This window comes from Megascapheus bottae, chromosome 25 (genome assembly GCF_031878675.1).
Source record: "Megascapheus bottae isolate mThoBot1 chromosome 25, mThoBot2.hap1, whole genome shotgun sequence".
Lineage (NCBI taxonomy): Eukaryota > Metazoa > Chordata > Mammalia > Rodentia > Geomyidae > Megascapheus > Megascapheus bottae.
The window spans coordinates 21,475,213-21,498,970 of record NC_143533.1 but is presented as its reverse complement, the minus strand read 5'-3'; the positions used below and the strand labels follow the sequence as shown (position 1 = coordinate 21,498,970).

The following is a 23,758-nucleotide window of genomic DNA, read 5'->3' as shown; positions in this document are numbered from 1 at the left end:
CCCACCCCCCCCGGGCTCGTCTCGCGAGCTCCGGGCGAGCCGCCGGGCTCGGGACCTCCGTGCGAGACTCCCGGGCGCGCACTCGCTCCCGCGTCCGCCCCGAGGGCAGCGGGCGGGCGGGCGGGGTGGCGTAGGCGAGCACGCCGGTCGCCGTGAGGATGATTCACGAGCTGCTGCTGGCGCTGAGCGGCTACCCGGGGTCGATCTTCACCTGGAACAAGCGGAGCGGCCTGCAGGTACCTTGTGGCGCCGGGCGCGGGGACCGCAGGGCCGGGCTCGGAGCCCGAGGGAGACCGGCGGCCGGGCCCCGCCTCGGGCCGGGGTCGGAGCGAGCGGGGCGCCTTCTCCTGTTGGACGCGCCGGCATTCCGTGCAGACCGAGCCTCGAAGGCTGGTCCAGGTGCACAGCGCCGGCAGACCTCACGCCTCGAACGCACCAGCGCGCGTGGAGCTCCGGGCCGAGTAGTGGAGGTCCCTGGTGTCTCGAGTTCCCCCGTCGCAGCTGCCACCTGACTGACGCTCCGGTTGTTAGTTTACAGAGGAGCACAACTGACTGTGGAAGAGCAGGAGGTTCTTTTACGATTCCTCTTGTGCTTTACAGAGGTGAACTTAGGGCTTGGGAGTTAGTGCTTTGTTACTCTTTATGGGTAGATCTTTGAGTTGTGTTTTGCCTACCAGTCATATAGGAGGGGAATGTTCAGAAAGTACTTATATCGCTTGTCTCAAAAAACAGGTACCCAATACAGGAAAGATGACTGAAGAGAAAGCCGCAGCGATACATACTCCCCATCCTTTGTCTCAGACATTTCCCTCCTTTCCTTCTTGTTTTGTTCCCTGCCACGCCAGGGCTTGAACTCTAACCACTTGAGCCACAGTTCCATTTCTGGCATTTTTTTTGGGTGTGATTAACTGGAGATAAAGTCTCACAGACGTTCCTGTCTTGGCTGGCTTTGAACTGCAGTACTCAGAAATCAGAGTCCCGAGTAACTACTGATACAAGAATGAACAGCCAACGCCTGACTCCTCATCACCTCGGGTTTTTTGTTTTTTGCCAGTCCTGGGCTTGAGCTCAGGGCCTGAGCACTGTCCTTGGACTTTCTCAAGGCTAGAGCTCTACCACTTGAGCCTCAGCACCACTTCTGGCTTTTTTTTTTCTATGTATGTGGGACAAAGGAATCGAACCCAGATCTTCATGCATGCCAGGCAAGCACTCTACCACTAGGCCAAACTCCCAGCCCTGTTCTTGGGCTTTCTGAAGACTAGAGCTCTACCAGTTGAACTACAGCACCACTTTGGGCTTTTTCTATGTATGTTCTACTGAGGAATCGAACCCTGGTCTTCGTGCATGCTAGACAAGCACTCTACCAATAGGCCAAACTTCCCATTTATTTATTTTGATCAGTTGTGGGGCTTGAACTCTGGGCGTGGACGCTGTCCCATTCAGCTCAAGGCTAACACTTTACCAATGTGAGCCACTTTACCACTTCTTGTTTCTGGTGGTTAATTGGAGTTTGGCCTACTGGTAGAGTGCTTGCCTAGCATGCACAAGGACCTAGGTTTTATTCCTCAGTACCAAATACATAGAAAAATCCAGTAATGGTGTTGTGGCTCAAGTGGTAGAGAGCTCTAGCCTTGAGAAAGACCAAGGACAGTGCCCAGGCACTGAGTTCAAGGCCCCAGACTGTCCAAAAAGAGTTCAGGGTCAGCCTGGACTACATAGTAAGATACCCCCACCCCAAATGCATGTATACATAATTATACATGGCCAAATAACAAGCTGTTTTGTAGATTATGGTATGTTTACAGGATTTTATATTCATATGCCTCTAGAAATTTATCCATTCTAGATTTTTCAACTTATTGAGCATAGGATTTTGGTGTTTTCTTGTTTTTTTTGTTTGGAGTGGGGAGTAGAGATTAGCTGGTCCTGGGTTTGAACTCAGGGCTTAGGCACTGTTCCTCAGCTTTTTCAACTCGAGGCTAGTGCTGTACGACTTGAGGCACATCTCTACTTCCAGCTTTTTTTTTTTTTTTTGGTGATTAGAGATAAAAGTCTCACAGATTTTCGTGCCCAGGCCTGGCTTTTGAATCGAGATCCTTAGATCTCAGCCTCCTGAGTTGCTAGGCTTACAGGTGTGAGCCACCAGCATCCAGCTGAGGATAGGTTTTAAAGTAGTATATCATAATCTTTAGGATTTTTTTTTTGGTATTTTTTGGTGATGTTTCCTTTTTCGTCTCTTGATTTTGTTGATCTCTCCCTCTCTACCCCTTTTCCTCTTCTCCTCCCTCTCTTCCTCTCTCTCATCTTCTCCCCCTCATCTCCTTACTCCTCTCCCCCTCTCCCTTCCTTCCCCCTCCCTTCTTCCCTTTCTCCCTCCCTACCTCCCTCCCTCCCTTCTTCCCTCCTTCTCCCCTTCCCTCTCTCTTCCCTCTCTCTTCCCCCTCTCTTTCCCCTCTCTCTCCCCCTCCCTCTCTCCCCCTCCCTCTTTCTCCCCTTCCCTCTCTCTCCCCCTCCCTCCCTCCCTCTCTCTCTCCCTCTTTGTTGCCCCTCTCTCCACTCAAATTAGCTAGGAGTTCAGTTTATTCTGAACTGAGAATGTAGTTAGTTGTAGAGTACTTGCCTTGCATGCATGAGGCCTTAGGTTCGATTTCTTCATACCACATGAACAAAAAATAAAATAAGCAAAAATTTAAAATTAGTTGAAAAAAAAATTTTTTTCTTGTAGAGTGCTTGCCTAGCATGCACAAAGACCCGGGTTCGATTTCTGGTACCACATACATAGAAAAAAGCCAGAAGTGGTGCTGAGGCTCAAGTGGTAGAGCTCTAGCCTTGAGAAAGTCCAAGAATAGTGCTCAGGCCCTGAGCTCAAGCCCAGGACTGGCAAAAAAAAAAAAAAAAAAAAAAAATGGCGGTTAGGGGGTCAAGAGGCTAGGTTTCCACTGTGGATCTCAGATCATAGCCTCCTCAGTAACTAAGATTACAGGCATGAGCTACTGCACCGGCCAAAAAAGAAAATTTTTGTCTTGTTTTGTTTTAAAGAAGTATTTGGGGCTAGGTGTGTGGCCTAGTGGTAGAGTGCTTGTCTAGGATACACAAAGCCCTGGGTTAGATTCCTTGGTACCACAAACACAGAAAAAGCCACAAGTGGTGCTCTGGCTTAAGTAGTAGAGTGCTAGCTTTGAGAAAGCTCAAGGACATGCCCCAGGACTAGGAAGAAAGAAATTAGGTCAAAATAGTTTGGAAGTGCCTGGTCACAATTTACCAACCTTACGTGGACAACTTGAGGGAAGGAAAGGAAACTAGAAAGAAGACAACATGGGGCATTTGAGGTGCCCCCGTAGAACTTGTGGCATTGACACGATCATCCTCTTACAGGTGTCCCAGGACTTCCCATTTCTCCACCCGAGTGAGACCAGCGTTCTCAATCGCCTCTGCCGACTGGGCACAGACTACATTCGCTTCTCTGAGTTCATTGAGCAGTACACAGGCCATGTACAGCAGCAGGTAGGAGACGATCCTGTTCTGAGAGCCCTGCCTGCAGAGGGCTGTCAGCCAGTGTGCTGGTGAGTCATGTCGTATAAGGTACAAATCTCTGGAAGTACTTCTGAATCTGTGAGCCACTGGAAGTTCTTAAGCCAGGGTATCTAATAAGTTTCTTGTATATAGCATTTTTAACAGCCTGTCCTCTAGTCATGTAGCCATATGGGTTTTGTCTTTAATAGTAGGGGAACACCTACTTACATAACCAAATTATAAACATACCTGTAGCACTTCTTCTCTAGAAAAGTATAAAACACCCTATTTTCTCTTTCATTGTAATAAGTGAAAGCATTCACTTCTCTTTTTTCTTTTTGGTTAGTCCTGGGGCTTTGAACTCAGGGGCTGACTTCTTGAGCTTTCTCAAGGCTGTGCTCTACCATTTGAGCCACAGTGCTGGCTTTTTCTGTTTATGTGGTACTGAGGAATCAAATGCAGGACTTCTTGTATGCTAGGCCAGCACTCAACCACTAGGCCACGCTCCCAGCCTAGGTTTTTAACCTGGGTAAGAAAAGAATTGTTAAGGAGAAGTGTCCACAGCCTATACAACAGTTCTGTTTGGTTGGTTATAATATGTGGGACTGCTTGGAAAATTAAAGTTTTAAAGTCCTTACAAATATTTAACTTCACCTGGGTTTTCCTCTCAGTGAAGCTTTGAAATGCTATTATTTAAGCAAAGACAATAGCACAAAATAGAGAGTAATGTAGGGTAATGTCTCCCTGAGATTTCAGCTTCTGAGGTGAGAGGCTGACTTCTTTTCATTTGATTTCAGGATCACCATCCATCTCAGCAAGGCCAAGGTGGGTTACATGGAATCTACCTGAGGGCCTTCTGCACAGGGCTCGATTCAGTTTTGCAGCCCTATCGACAAGCTCTGCTAGATTTGGAACAAGAGGTGAGAAAGAGGAGCTACAGGAAGTAATACTTTTTGCAGATTCAAGTGTTTTGAATCTCAAGGAGCCTTTGATAAGGACAGGGGGTTAAGAGTGAGATGTTTTCTGCAAGGCTGGTAGGTACAGGGTTTTCTGTTTGCTTGCCAAGCCATGACTCAGCTGGCTCATAGTCATGACAAAGGCTCCTGAGTTAAAAAGAGCCTTTGCCCTTGGTTTCCTTGTCATCTAGAGGTCATAAATTCAACTCTGTAGGTCCTAAAACTAATGAACTGTGTCACAGTCTCTAGTTTTCATATATCTACTTGCTTCTTTTGTGTTTCATTGCAGTTCCTGGCTGATCCTCATCTCCCTATATCCCACGTCAATTACTCTTTAGATCAGGTATGCTCTCCACGTTACAAAATGTCTTGGACTCCGTTGCTGTGATTGGAACACTTCTGTCCTATCGTTTTATGTTTTACAATTTATATGCTTTACTAGCTGCTTAAAGAGTTCCCAGTTGAGTTAATGCCTTATGTCTCCAGTGAATGCTGTCGATACAATTACACCAGCATCTGAAGCAGAATCTGCCTCTGGCCTCTACCTTCCACTCCATAGCTGACTGAGTCGTCAGATGCATTAGCATTCTACACCTCCCCTGTTCTTCTCAACTGCCATTTTGGTTTGTTCAAAAGCAAAAGCCTTGGGGCCAGGAGTTTGGCCTAGTGGTAGAGTGCTTGCCTAGCATGCACGAAGACCCAGGTTCGATTCCTCAGTACCACATACATAGAAAAAAAAAGCTGGAAGTCTCAAGTGGTAGAGTGCTAAACCTTGAGAAAGTCCAAGGACAGTGCTCAGGCCCTGAGCCCAAGCCCAGGACTGGCAAAAAAACAAAAGCAAAAGCCTTTCATGACTTTTCTCCTGCATTTGATTACAGACCTTTTATTTCTGCTTTTCAGTTCCAGCTCCTGTTTCCTTCTGTGACAGTGGTAGTAGAGCAAATTAAGAGTCAGAAGGTAAGATGTTTCCCATTTTTTGAAGTGTTATTTTTGTTGCCTTACATTGCCTTTTAATAGAGCCTTATTTTTTTTTAGCATTTATTACCTTTTATTTCAACATTTACATGTTTATGCCTAGTGACAGGAGTACAAAAATATGACATTTCTTTAAGTACCTTGTGATTCAGAAAGAAGAGGTAATAATAATAGGTGCACTCAAAAAATATTGCTGATGTAGGATCAAATACTGTTTGTAGAGGACAGCGGTTTACAGTAAAAGTTTAAACTTTGTGATAAGAATCTTGAAGAGAAATAGAAAGTTAATAATCCTTAGGAAAAAAGCTAGATGGGTTATGGGTTAAGTGCTGTCAGTTTTCAGAGAATTAGGAAGGCACTGGATAAAACCTCAGATTTTTTTTTTTAGCTAAATATGCCTTGTTGACACAGATTTCAGACTCGCCAGTATCAGAAGATTATCTTTTCTGAGCAGCACAAAGAATCCGTTCTAGTGAGAGTTGATCCATATTGTGACCAGACAGATAGATGGATTCAACATGCCCGGCTTAGTTCTCCATGTTTTGAAGCTCTTCTGTGGTGGCCCAGTTTATTGTGACAGTAACCTTGATCAGTATAAACAGTAGTTAACCACCTAGTTTGTCACACTGCCACTTTATTTTGTCCCTATGTGAATATATAAATGTACGTGCTCTGCTGTATTCATATTATGCAGGAAAAGCAGTAAAGAGGTGCTGTGTTGCCCTTCAGAGCTGGCTCCCTTCGTTGCATTACAGTATGCAGCATTTAGTGTGTACTTGCTTAACGCATTACGTAGACAGTCGCACTCATTCCAGCAGATTGTGTCAGGAATGGTGAGGAGTGTGCTCAGCGTCTCACAGCTGCATCTCCGTGGTGGAGCTGGGACCCAGGTCTGTCAGACCCCTGACACTGCTCTTCACCTCCTACTAAGGGAGGGAAATAGAATTAGAGGTTAGGGTACAGGGCTCTACAGCTAGCTTTGCATCTCAATTGATGGTCAACTTTTATTGGCTGAAAGAAGGAAGTAGAAACGAAGGAATTGCAGATGGGTGAGCTTTCCTTCCTGCGGGAATGTGCTGGAGGGACCGGTGATTCTCCCCTAGATACAAGCCATGAAGTAATGGAGCTGAGGGTGAGAGTGGGGACTGACAATAGGCAGGCATAAAAGGGCTTTCTTTCTATGGACCTGGATTATGGTAATTATCACAATGCTATAGACATGCTAAACGTTGTTAAATAATACACATAAGATACATGGAGGGCCGGGAGTTTGGCCTAGTGGTGAAGTGTTCTAGCATGCACAAACACCCGGGTTCAATTCCTCGGTTCCACATACATAGAAAAAGCCAGAAATGGTGCTGTGGCTCGAGTGGGTAAGCTCTAGCCTTGAGAAAGCTCAAGGACAGTGCTTAAGCCTTGAGTTCAAGCCCATGATAGGCAAAAAAAAAACCACAAGGATTTGAGATATTAAATTGCCGGACACCCATGGCTCACACCTATAATCCTAGCTACTCTGGAGGCTGAAATCTGAGGATCTGCAGTTCAAAGCCAGCACAGACACAAGAGATTCTCCAATTAACCACCAGAAAACTGGAAGAGGTGCCATGGCTCAAAGTGGTAGAGCATTAGTCTTGAACTCAAAGAGCTCAGAGATGGTGTTCAGGCCCAGAGTTCAACCTCCACAAGTAACGGAAACATAAATAAATGACAACACAAAGTGATTAATTGGGGGAAAATAAAAAGGACATGGAGACAGTGAATTGTCCCTTAGAAATAATCTGAAGTGGGCCTTGGCTTTGAGATTCCACCTCTACATAGCTGATTTCTTCAGTGCATTAGGTCTCAGGCTTCTCTGTGCATAGAATCACCCACACAGTGTGTTGGAACTCAGCTTGCTAGCTGCTGAGCCCTCCCTAGCTAAAGATATTGCAGGTAGTAAGTAGTCTGCCCCAACCACCACTGTGTAGAAATTGTGACAGTGTATCCCCATTCCCCTACTGGATCTCTGACCAGATGTGCCCTCTTGGTTAAGTATACAGTGTGAGTTCTGTTGCATGAATTGGTAAAATGTAATCCATTTGACAAGGCTGTATTTTCCACAGATTCATGGTTGTCAAATCCTGGAAACAGTCTACAAACACAGCTGCGGAGGTTTGCCCCCTGTTCGAAGTGCACTAGAAAAGTAAGCTGGGGCTTCCTTTGGGACTGTGGATTTATTAGAAAAGTCATGATGAATGCGCATGTGTTCTATTTCACTCATCTCAGGTTTTCTTCTCAGGAGAGAAAAGGCTCCTGAGTAGAGGAGTCCATGTCCTCCATGCAGTTCTGCAGGCATTGTGAAGTCAGTGAAATAGCAAAGACAAAATTTAAGCAGGATTCACATCATGATTCTTCCAAATTTTTTAAAAATTTTTTCCCCCCTGGGGCTTGAAACTCAGGGTCCGAACACTGTTCTGGGGCTTTCTCGAGGCTAGAGCTCTACCACTTGAGCCATAGCACCACTTCCGGCTTCTCCCCCCCTACGTATGTGGTACCAAGGAACAGAACCCGGGTCTTTGAGCATGTTAGGGAAGCACTCTACCAGTAGGGCAAACTCCCAGCTCACAGTGTTCATTTCTGAGGTAGGGTTTCATTTCATGTCTGGGCAGCCTAGACTACGCTCCTGCCCACATGTCTGGAGATGACAGGCATGCATCTCTGTGCCCAACCTCTGTAGCTGGGTAACAGGTGCCCACTGTCAGGACCGGATGTTCGATGAGATGAACTTGTATGTCTCAACTGGCCTCAAGCCACAATTCTGTGATTTCTACTTCCCACATAAGTAGGATTACAGGCTTGAGCTATATTATCACTCTTGGCTACTATTTTTGTTATAAAAGAGAAATTCTGTTTAGTTGATATACAGTAAAAGACTGTCGTGTTTCTTTTTCTCTTAAGGTTTTTATTTTGAAAAATTTCAACCTTATAAAGAAGTTGCAATAGTAACAGTAAAATATTTGTGCGTTCTGAGGATTCCCTGATTAACATTTTACTACATTTCTTCTTTTTCCTCTGTACATACCTAGGTGATTGATACATATAGCTTTTTTGTTGTTGTTGTTGTTGTTGAATTACAAAATGGTTGATATAACACCTAGCCTTTAAATACTTCAGACTTTCCCCTGTACAATTCCAATACTTTATTAACCCAAGAATACCATTAAATCAGTAATATACTATCCAGAGCATATCCAGATTTTCCCAGTTCCCCTAATGACCAATGTACCTGATTTTTCTCCCCAGTTGAAAATCCAGTTGATGCTTACATTCTGCCTTTGGTTTTATGTCTTTTTATTTTAAAACAGCTACCCTTGTCTTCTGTCATCTGATAACATCTTCAAATGCCTTTACCAGTCATCTACAGCGTGTCCCACAATCTAACTGATCTCATCCACTGCTCGTTAGATGCAGGTTAACCATTTTTGCAAGATGATGACTGAAGTGATAGTCCCCTCCCCCCATTAGAAGGCACAGAGACTAGGTTCACCCCCTTAGTGCTGTCATGAAGGTGGTCATTTGGTTTAGGCATAGCCTTTGAGACCAGTATTGTATTTCCCAAGGCGTTGTCATCTGCATTTTATTTTAGTTTCTGTAAGTTTTTGCCTAATACATTTTAATGTCTACTTGACACTCACATATTGAATCTTCTGGTACCAAAGAAATTACAAAATAGTGGGCCAGGAGTTTGGCCTAGTGGTAGAGTGCTTGCTTAGCATGCACGAAGACCCTGGTTCGATTCCTTGGCACCACATATGGAAAAAGCCAGAAATGGTGCTGAGGCTCAAGTGGTAGAGCACTAGCCTTGAGAAAGCCTAAGGACAGTGCTTAGGCCCTGAGTTCAAGGCCCAGGGCTGGCAAAAAAAAATTACAAAATCACAGCCTGGTGCCGGAGCTCATGCCTCTAATTCTAGCTGCTCTGAAGGGTGAGATCTGAAGATCATGGTTCAAAGCCAGCCCAAGCAGGAAAGTCTGAGACTCTGCTTAACTGCTTCCCCCACCCCACCCCACCCCGCGCCAAAAAACAAAAAAAGCTGGGAATGGAGCTGTGGCTAACATTAGCCTTGTGCACAAAAGCTAAGGGATAGAATGTTCAAGCCCCAGAACTAGCACAAGAAAAATAACTCGGAACTTTACTGAACAGAGAAAGTCCATATGTTGTTCATTCGTAAGCAATTTAACTTGGGGAAAAAATGTTTTTGTCATTTGTGGGATTTGAACTCTGTGGTCCTTGAGCCACAGTGCTGTGGCCTGGAAAAATTCTTTTTAACTCACTTCCTCTGTGACTCATCGGAGGGCATGACCTCTGGCCATGCTTGGGCATGGACTTCCTAGAGTCTTCCTCTCCTCAGAATCCTGGCTGTGTGTCATGGGGTCATGTATAAACAGCTCTCGGCCTGGATGTTGCACGGTCTCCTCTTGGACCAGCATGAGGAGTTCTTCATCAAGCAGGGTCCATCTTCAGGCAGTGTCAGTGCTCAGCCAGAAGAAGATGAAGAGGACCTGGGCATTGGAGGACTGACAGGAAAACAACTGAGAGAACTCCAGGATTTGGTGAGAACACAGTCAGCCCAGAGTAATCCTACCAGGAGGCAGGAAACTCTACAATTCATTCGCCATCTGCTGACCCCTCCTCAGCTCATAAGCCAGGCAGCTCCTATAGTTTGCAGTACTAGGGTTTGAAATCAGAGCCTCTTGCTTGCTAAGCTGGCACTCTACCACTTCAATCATGCCTCTATCCCTGTTTTTATACTGGTTATTTTGGAGTTGAAATTTAGCCAGGACCAGCCTCAGACCTTGATCCTCTAGATCTTAACCTCCTGAGTAACTAGTATAAGCCACCAGTGCCATGGCTTTAGCTTTCTTTTTAGTAGAATGAAAGTAGAAAATGATTGTCAAGGCAGGTACTGGTGGTTCATGCCTGCAATCCTAGCTGTTTCATGGATTGTGGTTTGAAGGCAGCCCAGGCAGAAAAGTCCATAAGACATCTCTAGTTAAACCAGAAAAATAGCCAGACATGTAGATGCGGCTCATGTGGTTAGAACCTCAGCCTTGATTTCAGACCCAGCATGCATGGGCACACATATTGTATTGCAGTAGCCACCTATAGTTTTTAAGCATGATTTGGTAAGGGTATATATATGCAAATCTTCATTATCATCTTGGATGTGGGTCATTTCCTTGACTAGCGCCTGATTGAAGAGGAGAATATGCTGGCCCCTTCTCTGAAGCAGTTTTCTCTGCGGGTGGAGATTCTGCCATCCTACATTCCAGTGAGGGTTGCTGAAAAAATCCTCTTTGTTGGAGAATCTGTCCAGATGTTTGAGAATCAAAATGTGAACCTCACTAGAAAAGGTAAGATTCTCCTTGCCCCGTGCACAGCTTTTTCCTAAGCCCCTCTGGCCTACGGCCTGCCTGGAACTGAGTAGCTGGAGGGCAATCCTGACATTCAACCTCTCCAGAGGCCTGGCTGTCCCCGCTGTCCTAACTCCGACAGCACGGTCCTGTTCTGCAGGGTCCATTTTGAAGAACCAGGAGGACACATTTGCAGCAGAGCTGCACCGGCTCAAGCAGCAGCCTCTCTTCAGCCTGGTGGACTTCGAGCAAGTGGTAGATCGCATCCGTAGTACTGTGGCCGAGGTTTGTCTTTTGTCAAACAGTGTTTCAGACACTGAGTGCCTGATTTTCTTTTCAACACAGTTTAGGCAGACTTGAAGGGAAGGCAAGAAGAAAACGAAAGCATTCTGTTTTTAAAAGAGGTTAAATTGGCCAGGAACTGTACTGGTTAGTGGTTCACACTTAAAATCCTTACAATCCTAGTTACTTAAGAAGCTGAGATTTGAGGATCACAGTTCAAAACCAGCCTGGGCAGGAAAGTCAGATTCTTATCTCCCATCAATCACCAGAAAACCATAGTGGAGCTCTGGCTCTAGTGGTAGGGTCTTTCAGCAAGAGAGCTCATGGACAGCATCCAAGCCCCATGACTGGCAAAAAAAATAATAATAATTGTTTTTGAGGTAGAATTTACATGCATCAGCATTTAAAATAGTATACAGTAATTTCAAGTATTTAATATTGTATAGCTGTTACCTTTAATTTCAGATCATTTCTATCTCATAGGTGTGTGTGTGTGGTTTTTTGTTTTTTTTTTTTTCTGTTAAACTGTTCATTGCTGGATCAGTTACTCAGTGATGGTGGTTTCTGGTTTGTTTGGTTTTTTTGGGGGGCCGGGTGGGGGGCTGGTCCCAGGGCTTGAACTCAGGGCTTGAGCACTGTCTTTGGATTTTCTCAAGGCTAGAGCTCTACCTCTTGAATCATAGCACCATTTCCAGCTTTTTCTACATATGTGGTACAGAGGAATGGAACCCGGGTCTTCGTACATGCTAGGCAAGCACTCTACCACTAGGCCAAACTCCTGGCCTCTTATTAGTTTGTTTTAACTGCGGGGTTTGTACTGTAATCAGTTTTTCTTCTTTTCATAGCATCTCTGGAAGCTGATGGTAGAAGAGTCAGATTTATTGGGCCAACTGAAGGTAATAATTTAGATATCCTTTAATCCTTAAAACAATACTTGGGTGGTAGTGACTTATACATTAGTGTTTACCCAGACTTCCCCAGTGGACTTAATTGTCCCTTACACTGGGGAATACTGTCATGGTGTTGGAGCCCCAACCAAGGGTTGGAACAAGAATGTACTGAGAACTCCCCTCGCCACCACCACCCCCCCAAAAAAAAGCAAAGGTTTTATTCGGATGCCAGGACAAGACGGACGTGCGTGCAGCGAGGCAGAGCTCTGTGCTGCTGTTGCTGTCGCTTCCCCGCTATGGACTTACGACACAGCTTTCTATGGCATTTGGGCAGATTCTGCTAATTGGACGTTTCTCTTTGTGCACCGTTGACTGGCTGTCAACAGGGCCAGAGATTTTAAGCATGGGACATGAAAGCTTGGTTCTCATAGTGGCATCCCATCAAGCCTGTTTGGTGGGCCTGGCCAGCTTGCATTCCACCTGGGCCTTGCGAGTTTCTCTGCCCACCCCATCCCCTTCAATGGGGTCTCTTGCACAGCAGCTGCACTTGTAGTGGTCAAACAATGAGCATCTGTAAAAAATGCCAATTTGGACTGCTACTGCCTATATCCTTCCGACTGAGAAGATCAGGAATTACATGTGGAATGGTCAGCTTCGTGAGGACGTCTGACGCTTTACAGAATAAAAACGGAAACTCTCTCCTCAGATCATTAAAGACTTCTACCTTCTGGGACGAGGAGAACTATTCCAGGCCTTCATTGACAGCGCTCAGCACATGTTGAAGACACCACCTGCCGCCGTAACTGAGCATGGTAACTGCCTGTGGCCCCGAGGCGCTGTGGGGTGTTTGCCTACAGCTGCTATTTTATTTTGTCTGCTCCCTAGATGAGCATCCTGGTGAGTCAGAGAAGTGCTCCCCATGATTGGGAGCTTCTCCTAAGGTCGTTAGGACTGTGACCCTTCCTAGAGGAGTTGGAATAGAACTTCATTCAACCCAGGTGTTTCATCTCTTTGGCTTAAACTATGTCTAGCATAATAGTGCATACTGAGATTCATGCAACTTCTCGTGATACATTGGAACGCTTGAGGTTCTGAATCATGGCAACCTACCCTCGCCTGGTCTAGTTCGAAGGGGAATTTCAGCAGCATATATGGGGTATGACTGGTGTGGCTTTATCTATTAGTGCCTTTTTCTTCTTCCTGAATCTTGCCTGTTAGTATTATTCCAAGAACTCAGAAATAGGCCCTCCAGTAGTCCCACCAGCACCCAACCTACATAACATACTTATCACTGTAAAAATCCCATTGGCTGCTTCCCACTCAGACTAAAGAGTGCTGGGGAAGGATCAGAGCCAAAATAAAGGAAAAAAGATTCTTGTTTTTCTAGCTTGGTCATCAAATAGTAGACACCCACTACCCTACTATACTTTTTTGGGGGGCTGCAGGTATCACAAAACCCAGTTCAGATTCGCATAAGCCAGGACAATAAAAAGAGAATGTTGATTCTCATAAGATTGATCTGATAGCTCACATAATGCTGATCTCTCCATTGCCTTTCTTCTCAGACTATGGTTTGGAATGTTGGCAAGGTTTATATCTAAACTGTTTCTGTTTTTGTAATTTTTTAAATTGTACAGAGAGGTTTCAGTTTGCACCAGATGTGAATACAGTACATCTTCCATTATTGTCTCCATACACACCCTCAAGATAACCGACCAGTGAACATCACACTAATGGAAAAAATAAAACAGTTTCCTCTAAAATCAAGAACAAGAGAAGGATGGCCACTCTTCCTCTTTCTAACACAAAACTAGAATTCCTAGCTGCAGCAGTAAGGCAAGAAAAAGACCAGGGGTCCAAACAGGGAAGGAATAAGCCATGAACTGTTTCCTCTTTGCACGTGATCTTATTTAGAGGCTTTGCAGACTCCCATCAGACTCTAGAGTTCGTAAATGCTTTTTCGAGGAAGTAGCTGTATACAAAATCAACTCGTTATCTTTTTTTTTCTTTCCTTCCTTCCTTCCTTCCTTCCTTCCTTCCTTCCTTCCTTCCTTCCTTCCTTCCTTCCTTCCTTCCTTCCCAGTCCTGGGCTTGAGCTCAGGGCCTGAGCACTGTCCTTGGACTTTCTCAAGGCTAGAGCTCTACCACTTGAGCCTCAGCACCACTTCCAGCTTTTTTCTATATGTGGTACCGAGGAATTGAACCCGGGTCTTCATGCATGCTAGGCAAGCACTTTAACCACTAGGCCAAACTCCCGGCCCTCAACTCGTTATCTTTAAAACAGCTGTACTGTGTGAAAAGCTGAATACAACCTCTGGATTGACTGTAGTCCTGTCACTAGATACAAGTGTCACAAACAGATTACTGCAGTCCATCTGGTCATGTCTGGCTTGCTTATATATCCAAGACCATGTCCTGTCACCCGTGGAACTGCAGGATCTCTTTGAAGGAGGCCATTGAGCAGCAAGAAAGGATGAGGAGTGCTCATCAGGCTGCCCCTGCTGTTAGCTTTCATGGTAGCCTGTGTGTTTTTTCTCTCACAGACGTGAATGTGGCCTTTCAACAGTCTGCGCACAAAGTACTGCTGGATGACGACAACCTGCTCCCTCTGCTGCACTTGACTATCGAGTATCACGGAAAGGAGCACAAAGGTTTGCATTCTTGCCTCCCTTAAGGCCGTCATCTGCCTGCTGTCTCTGCTCCTGTCCCCTTCATGGAACCATGAAATTAAAGGCCTGAGAAACCAAAAGAACGTTACTAACCCAGGAAGGTTAAGTGAGATGTCTAGGTCAGGTTGATCGTTTTGATTTTTGTTTTTTTAAAGCAGGTCCTGGAACACTTGAACTAGGCAGTGTCTCTGAACTCCTTTTGCTCAATGCCAGCCATAGCTCTACTTATGACTTTTTTTTTTTTTTTTTTTTTGGTGGGTCTAGTGGGGCTTGAACTCTGGGATGCTGTCCCTTGAGCTCCTCAGCTCAAGGCTACCACCCTACCCTTGAGCCACAGCACTTGACAGTTTTCTAGAGGTTAATTGGAGATAAGAATCTCAAGGTCGGGGACCGGGAGTTTGGCCTAGTGGTAGAGTGCCTGCCCAGCAAGCACGAAGACCTGGGTTCGATTCCTCGGTACCACATACATAGAAAAAAAACCAGAAGTGGTGCAGTGGCTCAGGGTAGAACACTAGCCTTGAGGAAAGCCCAAGGACAATGTTCAGGCCCTGAACTCAAGGCCAGGACTGGCAAAAAAAAAAAAAAAAAAGAATCTCAAGATCTTTAGTGCTCGGGCTGGCTTTGAACCTTGATTCTCAGATCTCCGCCTCCTGAGTAGCTAGGATTACAGGTGTGAGCCCCTGCACCTGGCTGGCTTCTGGCTTTTTCTGTGATTAATTGGAGGTAAGCAGTCTCAGGGACTTTGTTACCTAGTTGGGATCATAGGCATGAGTCACTGGTATTCAGCTTCCAGGATTTAAGGCTGGAAAAAAAAAAGGCCTTCTAAGAGAGCCACCCTCATGCGTTTCCTTTCTCCTCTGCCCTTGCATCTGTTTTATGCTCTGCCGCTGTCAACTCCACGAAACTACTTCGTGAATGCCATTCTTGTTGGCTCTCTGGACTTTTAAAATTGGAATTTCTTCATTTCCTCCTTGATCAAATATAGGAGATGCTACTCAGACAAGAGAAGGTCCTTCTCGAGAAACCTCCCCCCGGGAAGCTCCTGCATCTGGCTGGGCAGCACTAGGTCTTTCCTACAAAGTACAGTGGCCTTTACACATTCTCTTCACGCCAGCTGTCCTAGAAAAGTGAGTATTTCTCACGAGTGTCACCGTCTGACACCAAGGAAGTAGCATGACAGCCAACTAACTAGTTTTATTTGCTCATGTGGTTTCATTTCTTGTTTGACACAGACTCTCACCAAACACTCCAGGCTGGCCTCAGACTTGTGACCCTCTTGCCTCCTGCTTCCAAGTGCTAGGAGTGTTGTGATGTATGTCATTGCACCAGCTCGCTTGGTTTTTAAAACAGTTGTGCAAAGCAGAGGTTCCACAGCCATGCCTTAGTTACCGAGGCAGCAGGCAGGGTCGGGAGGGAGGAGTGGGTGCTGATAGTATTGCTACTTAAATCACTTTTTAAGTCATTTCTCTTCTTGGAATCATAATCCTTGATTCCTAACATACTTTTTGGTCCATACCAGACCCTCCTGCCTAAACTCACACCACCAGAAGAACCACTTTGTAACACAAGCACCACAACACTGATAATGTGTCCTTCCTGGTCCTCTATGTCCCAACACCAACCCTGTCCCTTCACAAGCTGATTATTGGTATCATGCTGCCTTTTTCCTGTAGTTGTGTAATAGCTACATATGTTGTATATAGACAGAGCTGACGTATCGTGACTGCTGTTTTACTGAATAAATCAGCTTCAAGCCAGGGGCTGGTGGCTCAAGCCTATATTCCTAGCTCCTCGGGAGGCTGAGATCTGAAGATCACAGGTCTAAGCCAGCCAGCGCAGAAAAACCCATGAGACTCTTACTTCCAATAGAAATAGAAAAATATAAATATGTGGCGCTGTGGCTCACGTGCTAACCATGAACACGAGCGGCTCAGGCACAGCAACTAGGCCTTGAGTTCAAGCCTCAGGACCAGAAAAACAAAAAGAAAGCCAGTGTAGTATATGTGTCCACATCTCTAGCCTTTTTTTGGGGGGAGTGGGGGGTGGGTCATGGGGCTTGAACTCTGGGCCTGGGCACTGTTCCTGAGCTCTTCCTGTTTTCTGATGGTTAATTGAAAATAAGAGTCTCTGGGTCTTTAGTGCCCAGGCTAGCTTTGAACCTCTACCCTCAGATCTCAGCCTCCTGAGTAGCCATGGCACCCAGCTCTCTAGCTGTTCTTTCCCATCACTAGGCAGGTGTCACAAAATCCTGGTATCTGCACCCAGTGGGGCAGTGAGGGTAAACTTCGTATCTTAGGCTGATGTGTCTGTTCCAGGTACAATGTTGTTTTTAAGTACTTGCTGAGTGTGCGCCGGGTCCAAGCTGAACTGCAGCACTGTTGGGCCCTGCAAATGCAGCGCAAGCATCTCAAGTCCAACCAGACTGATGCCGTCAAGTGGCGCCTAAGAAACCACATGGCCTTCTTGGTGGATAATCTTCAGTACTATCTGCAGGTGTGTTTTAAGGGATGAGTAGAGGAAGGGGTCAGCAGTGCAGCCCTTGACCAACAAATAGGAGCCTCCAAGCTCAAATCCCAGTACTGGTAGGCCTAAGAAATAGGATTGATTAAAGTGGACCTACATTCTGTGTAGGCTGGGTTTTTAGGAAATTCAAGGATTCTTTTGTGGGGCACAATGGCTTACGCCTCTTAAGTCCCACCTACTCAGAAGGAAGAGATTGGGAGGATCAGAGTTCTTAAGGACAGCCTACCTGGGGCCAGAAGATAAGAGACTTTGTCTCAGGCAGTAAGAGACTGGACAGGTATTTGCCTGCTATCTCAGCTACCTCAGAAAGAAGCTGGCTTGGGCGTTGATAATGCAAGACCATATTAAAAATAAATAAGGCGGAAAGGGCTTAAGCAAGTGATCTCCTCTCCTGCTTGATCCATGTCCAACTTGTGTAAGGCCCTTAAGAAAAAAGGGGGGACGGGGAGGGGGTCATGTCAGGGCTCAAGGGATAGACCACTTATATAGAGCTTTTCAGTTCAGTCATCAGTACTATGGGGGGGGGAGGGAGACTTGAAAGGCCAGGAGTTTGGCCTAGTGGTAGAGTGCTTGCCTGGCATGCACGAAGACTCGGGTTCGATTCCTCAGTACCACATACATAGAAAAAGCTGGAAGTGGTGCTATGGCTCAAGTGATAGAGCTCTAGCCTTGAGGAAAGCCCAACGACAGTGTTTAGGCCCTGAGCTCAAGCCCCAAGACTGGCGGAAAAAAAAAAAAAAATGGCTATGCAGTATAAAGCTGTTTTTGGTCAGGCTGGAGGTGGCTTGATTAGAGGGAAGATAGAAATATGAAAGTCTTTGCCCCCTTCTGTCATTTGACAGGGTAAGAGTACTCACACTAAAAAGTACTAAAGCATTATGTCTGTAACTGTGTACCAGGTAGATGTTCTGGAGTCTCAGTTCTCACAGCTGCTTCATCAAATCAACTCTACCCGAGACTTTGAAAGCATCCGCCTGGCTCACGATCACTTCCTGAGCAACTTGCTGGCTCAGTCCTTTATCTTGCTGAAACCTGTAAGTAAGGAGGCTTGGTTCTCAAAGATACTCATAGCTAACAGGACAGGAAGCTATAAGCACTTGTTTGCTTTTATGAATATTTTTAAGCAAAACAAAAAAGGACTATAGAACTCAAATGAAGGACCTGGAAGCTTACAAGCAGGTTCTGATTCCAGGATTAAAAACAGGACAGCTAAAATAGCTCCTTTCCATTTGTAGAATAATGGGTCCACTTTCTCTTCAGTGTGGACTAGTTGTGCTCAGGATGTCACACGGGAGTGCTCCCCACTTCATCTTGACTTCTGCTCTGTGGCTTTCAAATTACAGATGCCACTCCTGGTGGTTTTGCCAATTGAAAACAACCCCAAACTACTGATAAGTAGACACTGACCTTGAACAGCCTGCTGCATCCTTGGGGGAAAAGCAGAATGTCAGAGCAGGTTGTCATCATTAAATCTTTATTGAGTGCTTACTGTATGCAAGGCACTGGGGATACAGAGGTATAAGTCATGGCTCTGCCCTTAAGGAGCTCACAATCTAGTTGGAGAAATAGACACACACAAAAGTCAGTAAACACAATTGCCAAATGACAGTACAGATCCTACGGCAGAGAGGGGGGTTCACTAAAGGCTACTTGCAAAGTACTCCACTGAGAGTGGGCTTGTTTAAACTGCTATGAAGAAGAGCATCACAAACCCAGGGAAATGTACTCTGGAGCGCTAAGTCACAATGACCATGTGAACAGGGAAGAGGATTGTGCCACACACGTTTTCATTGGAGGGCAAATGGAGACAGGGAAAGCCAGCTATTACTGTTTCCGAATAACTGCACAAGCAGGTTATCCTAATTCCCCATCTGTTTACTGGGTAGGTGTTTCACTGCTTGAATGAAATCCTAGATCTCTGTCACAGTTTTTGCTCACTGGTCAGCCAGAACCTGGGCCCACTGGATGAGCGCGGAGCCGCCCAGCTGGGCATCCTCGTGAAGGTGAGTCGACTTGGCCCAGGGAGAGGCAGTTTTGCCTGTAGGCAACTCATGATCTTCCCTCTTGGTCAAGAAAGTATTTCTTGAACGTGCACACAGAAATTGAAGATACAAAGATAAAAATGTTGGTACCTCTTGATTTTGAAATAGATGATGTGCCACCATCATGTACAGAAATAGCTCAGCCCTGACTAGAGTCCACACCTCTCCCAGCAGCCCAGCTCAGTGAGGCCGCTGTCATCGCCCTCCAACAAAAGCAAGTTCTCCCGGACTATACTGATTTGCAATCAGATGCCACACTCCTGCTAATGAGTAGGACAGTCACACATTTTACTGACTTGCTATTGAGAAGCCATATAGGAGCTAGAAGCCTGCTCCTGCAGAACCCTCTACCCTGAGCGCTTGGCACAGGGAGCCAGTGAGTTCATGGAATGATGACAGCCTGCTTGACTTCTCCCTGCAGGGCTTCAGCCGCCAGTCTTCACTGCTATTCAAGATCCTCTCCAGTGTTCGAAATCATCAGATCAACTCAGATTTGGCTCAACTACTCTTACGATTAGATTACAACAAATACTACACTCAAGCGGGAGGAACTCTGGGCAGGTAGGACAGCCGTGGGAACTCAGTAGACTTACGTGCAAGTGAGTGTGGACGGGTGGTGGGGCTGCCTTTTTACAGTTCTAAAGCTCCACGTGATGGGCTGGGAATGTGGCTTAGAGGAATCAAACGCAGGGCTTCATGCATGCTATGCTAGGCAAGCACTCTACTAAGTACCACATAAATAGGAAAAGCTAGAAGTGGTGCTGTGGTTCCTTGAGCACAGAGGAGGCTAGGGGACAGTGCCTAGGTGCCGAGTTCAAGTTCCAGGACTGGCACAAAAACAATCTCCAGATGACAATTAGCTATCATCTATTTCAAATATCCTTGAGGATCTTATAACCAAGGTTCAGAGATACAATAGTATATGCAAACAAAACCTTTCTAATAATTTGTGATTATTTTCTACTAAAAATCATCACTGTAGCTTTAAAGTTCCTTGTAAGTTACATATTGCTGCCATGGCGGCTTCTCCCTATTGACTTTGAAGGAAGTAACCGGGCAGTCAAAGCTTAGTTTTACTGCTCCGCTCCCGAGTTTGTGTGTGTCAGAGGTAGGCCGCCCCTTCTGATGTTAACATTAGTACTGAATTTAGTAGTACTTGTACTTTTCTGAATGGAGTTGACAGAAACCAAGAAAAAGTCCCTTATAAAGAAGTCTCTAATAAAGCCTGGGTGCGGTGGCTCACATCTGTACTCCTAGCTACTCAGGAGGCTGAGATCTGAGGATCGCGGTTCAAAGCCAGCCTGGGCACAAAAAGGACCTGGGACTCTTATTTCCAATTAACTTTTAGAAACGGGAAGGGGTAGGGTGGTAGCCTTGAGGTGTAGAGCTCAGGGACAGCACCCAGGCTGAGTACAAAAAGTTGTGGATTTTTTTTTTTTCTTTTGTAGTTTTGGGATGTGAACAGTTCTGATGCTTAACCTGAAGTAACAGTCGTTCCACATTCTCAAGTTGGTAACAGAAGATTCAAAAACTCTCCATCTCTAGCAGCTCACCAAATGTCTGCAGCCTGGTGAGAGTTGTACCTTTTCTCCTAGAATCCATCACTCCCCAGAGGAAGGGAACTGTTGCTCCTTACAAATTCTTGTCTGCCAAGAAAACCTATGCAGGGGTTCTGATACTTGACAGAGAAACCATCTGCGGGCTATCTGTTCGTTTTATGCACTCATGGTATGGGAGGTAACTGTCGTCTCTGTTGTTTGCTGTCGTCTTTGTTGTTTGCTGTGGTTAAGTATTTTTGATTCAGTTGATGAATATAAATAAGTCAGCTGCTAGATGTTACTTACCAACCCAATAAAGGCTTCCCCTCTGTACACCAAGAAATCCATACACACGCATTATCTTTTCTCCTTCAGAAATGTTTGATTGACAGCCTCTCACCTACTCTTAAGGATCTTCAAAATTGTGAACCTGAAGACTTTTGCCAGTAAGTTCCAATTCCTTTGCAGTAGTAAAAGGAAATTGTCTTGCTGGTGACAATCTATTTTGCATTTAAGAAAATTTACACATCACATTTGGGGCTCTAAATGCCCTTTATCTCATTTTAAGTCACAGAAATCGTTTCCCTCCTACACCCCACTGGGTACTGGCAGGTAAGGCTCACGTCCACATGAGCAAAATAAAGATGGAGCTGCAGACAGGAAAAGAATGCAGTATTCTAGACTGTATCTAGTCCCATGTGACCTCCACATTTCCACACACTGAAACATCCATAATCCCGGCAGCTGCCAATGAAGGCACACTTTCCTTCCACCACTGCCCCTAGTGCAGAGAGGGGTTCACAAAGTGGTCTGCTGTGCAGCTTTGTGCAATGTATCTGAAAGTACAGATACATTAAAACTCAGCCTCGTTCCTTTGGTTCTTGTTCCTCTCACAGCAAAGGTCAGTAGCTGTGGGCAGACTGAATAGACATCAAGCCTAATATTTAACTATTTTGATCGTCACAAAAAGAAATGTATTCTTTACTGACAGGAATGTTGCTGGGGGTGAAGAAGGAACCACCATAATGGTCTAGTGAAAACCCACTAGACCATCCCGCATTGGCTTATAGTCACTCACTGTTCATTCTTAGCAATTACTCCTTTTTCCCTTTCAGCTCTGAAAGTGGTCCAGAAACTTAAGAGCTCTTTCCAATTCTGCCCAACTTGTGGCACAGATACTCATCAGAGTCCTCACCTGCTCTTAAAATGGTGGTTTTTGGAAGTATAGTATTTCACTCCGACAGCCTGGGCTACATTTTAACAAGAATGCCACAGAATAGAGTTCATTTCTAGGCTATATCTTAAAATGAGCAAGCCTATTGAAAACCTCAGAGAAGTACTATGTTTTTGTTCTGCGATTAAGCTCAAAGAAACATGAAGAAATCCCAGTTACTACAACCAAAGAGATTCAACATTTATTTTATCATAAAAGTCCAGCAAATAAAACTATGTACAAGATCCATGCAAAGAATCCAGTTACACACAAGACACATAAAACCTGGTTAAAAGACACGTTTAAAACCCGGTTAAAAGACAATCTCACAATAATAGCAGGGAATGAAACTGGTAAGACCAAATACCTTCAGTGAGAAACATAATCGTGTTTATATTTTGGATGCTGCCTGAATCCAATTCTCTCCCCAACAATGAGGCACTGGATCACCCACTCCTGTGACACCACGGGCAGCTGCAATGCGTCAGCACACTTCAGCACCGAGGCGGGACACGAGGGGTCCGTCACTACCACGTCAAATACCCCTAAAGCAATGTCTGCAAGAAGTAGGAAGGCATCAGTGAGGTCACTCGAGCTTGTCCTCCACTAAAAAATTAGAAGCGCCTTCTAAACAGTCAGTAGACCCCCACCCTGCCCAAACCAAACCCACTGTTGCTGCTTACAACTGAAAGTTAAAGCTGCCATCACTACACATTGGCCTTGTAGGAATTTTTATGGGACAGACCACAGAAAATTAGCAAAGGCGTGAACAGCCTTATACGCTTACGCTTTTTATGTCCACTTACCTCTTGAAGGTACTACTTTTCCTTTCTTAGAAATAGAAAGTCAACTACCAGGATTGAAACTGGGGCCACAGGGCCTTATACTATGGACATTCCTGGGACAAAGAAATGCACACTTGCCAGATACCTTTGTTATGGGCACTTGAATGGTGCTGCTTCACAGAGGATGCCCCGCCAGTCATGAGGATCTCAGACCAGAGCTCCAGGAAGTTCTGCTGCTGATCTGACACCAACAGTACCTTCAGATTGTGGAAAGGGTTTTCACGGGGTTGCCTGTGAAGGAGTCAGAGAGACCTTAGTGTAGCAGAATGTATCCAACAAAGACTCTTCTTCATAGGACTTGAGTACACCTGAACAGTATCAAAACCAAGCCCTCCCCGTATTAGGGAGATCTTATCAATCCAAGGGCTGGGATCGTGCTCCTAAGGGATTTGATTTTGCTTCAATGCTTGCTTAAAACCAAAGTCTCCTTGCCTTGCACGTAGGGAATTCTGAGCCAACGTAAAAATCCTCCCGTAATTCTAAACCAACATATTTTCAAAGCGTTTCTACCAATGTAGAGCGAAACTAGATTTGCAAAAATATATATATACATATATATATATATTGAATGTATACAAATATACACACACACACACACACATATATATATATATATATATATATTTTTTTTTTTTTTTTTGCCAGTCCTGGGCTTGAGCTCAGGGCCTAACCACTGTCCTTGGGCTTTCTCAAGGCTAGAGCTCTACCACTTGAGCCTCAGCACCACTTCCAGCTTTTTCTATGCATGTGGTACTGAGTCAAACCCTGGTCTTCCTGCGTACTAGGCAAGCACACTACCACTACGCCAAACTCCGGGCCCCATAGTGGTTTAAGTTTGATTTATCCTTCTACAGTCTACTTTCTGAAATCTTTATTCTGAGATTCTCCAAACGCTTGCTGTCTTCCTATTTAGTTGTAGAT

The 23,758-nt window shown here is 45.2% G+C and overlaps 2 protein-coding genes across 8 annotated transcripts in view; one reads left to right on the top strand and one right to left on the bottom strand.

The window, feature by feature from the left end:
- The first annotated feature begins 39 nt into the window (after positions 1 to 39).
- Positions 40 to 21,003, top strand: Tubgcp4 (tubulin gamma complex component 4). Of its 2 annotated transcripts, XM_090318511.1 has the most exons (18): positions 41 to 236; positions 3,376 to 3,504; positions 4,311 to 4,433; positions 4,759 to 4,812; positions 5,370 to 5,426; positions 7,547 to 7,626; positions 9,833 to 10,034; positions 10,670 to 10,835; positions 10,996 to 11,120; positions 11,963 to 12,013; positions 12,714 to 12,819; positions 14,551 to 14,658; positions 15,662 to 15,803; positions 16,992 to 17,169; positions 18,099 to 18,233; positions 19,086 to 19,202; positions 19,663 to 19,802; positions 20,690 to 21,003. In XM_090318511.1, exons 1-18 carry the CDS (start codon positions 159 to 161, stop codon positions 20,700 to 20,702), a joined length of 2,004 nt encoding a protein of 667 aa, XP_090174637.1. In that variant the 5' UTR covers positions 41 to 158; the 3' UTR covers positions 20,703 to 21,003. The 2 variants fall into 2 exon arrangements, with proteins under 2 accessions (XP_090174638.1, XP_090174637.1); XM_090318512.1 differs by lacking the exon at positions 20,690 to 21,003 and having other exon boundaries at positions 40 to 236; positions 19,663 to 19,806.
- A 1,165-nt stretch (positions 21,004 to 22,168) lies between these two features.
- Positions 22,169 to 23,758, bottom strand: part of Tp53bp1 (tumor protein p53 binding protein 1) — a 70,132-nt gene continuing 68,542 nt past the window's right edge. For all 6 annotated transcript variants that reach the window (XM_090318503.1, XM_090318505.1, XM_090318504.1 and 3 more), the window contains 2 exons: positions 22,923 to 23,068; positions 22,169 to 22,549 (listed from right to left, as the gene is read on the bottom strand). In XM_090318503.1, the coding sequence (XP_090174629.1) occupies positions 22,362 to 22,549; positions 22,923 to 23,068 (334 nt within the window). In that variant the 3' untranslated portion in view covers positions 22,169 to 22,361. The remainder of the gene's footprint in view (positions 22,550 to 22,922; positions 23,069 to 23,758) is intronic.

Bases quoted from the DNA above. Each gene is read 5' to 3' on its own strand.
- Tubgcp4 (XM_090318511.1), top strand. From the start codon at position 159: ATGATTCACGAGCTGCTGCTGGCGCTGAGCGGCTACCCGGGGTCGATC. The intron at 10,836-10,995 runs GTAAGATTCTCC...CCTGTTCTGCAG, and splicing joins TGTGAACCTCACTAGAAAAG to GGTCCATTTTGAAGAACCAG. The intron at 12,820-14,550 runs GTAACTGCCTGT...TTTCTCTCACAG, and splicing joins TGCCGCCGTAACTGAGCATG to ACGTGAATGTGGCCTTTCAA.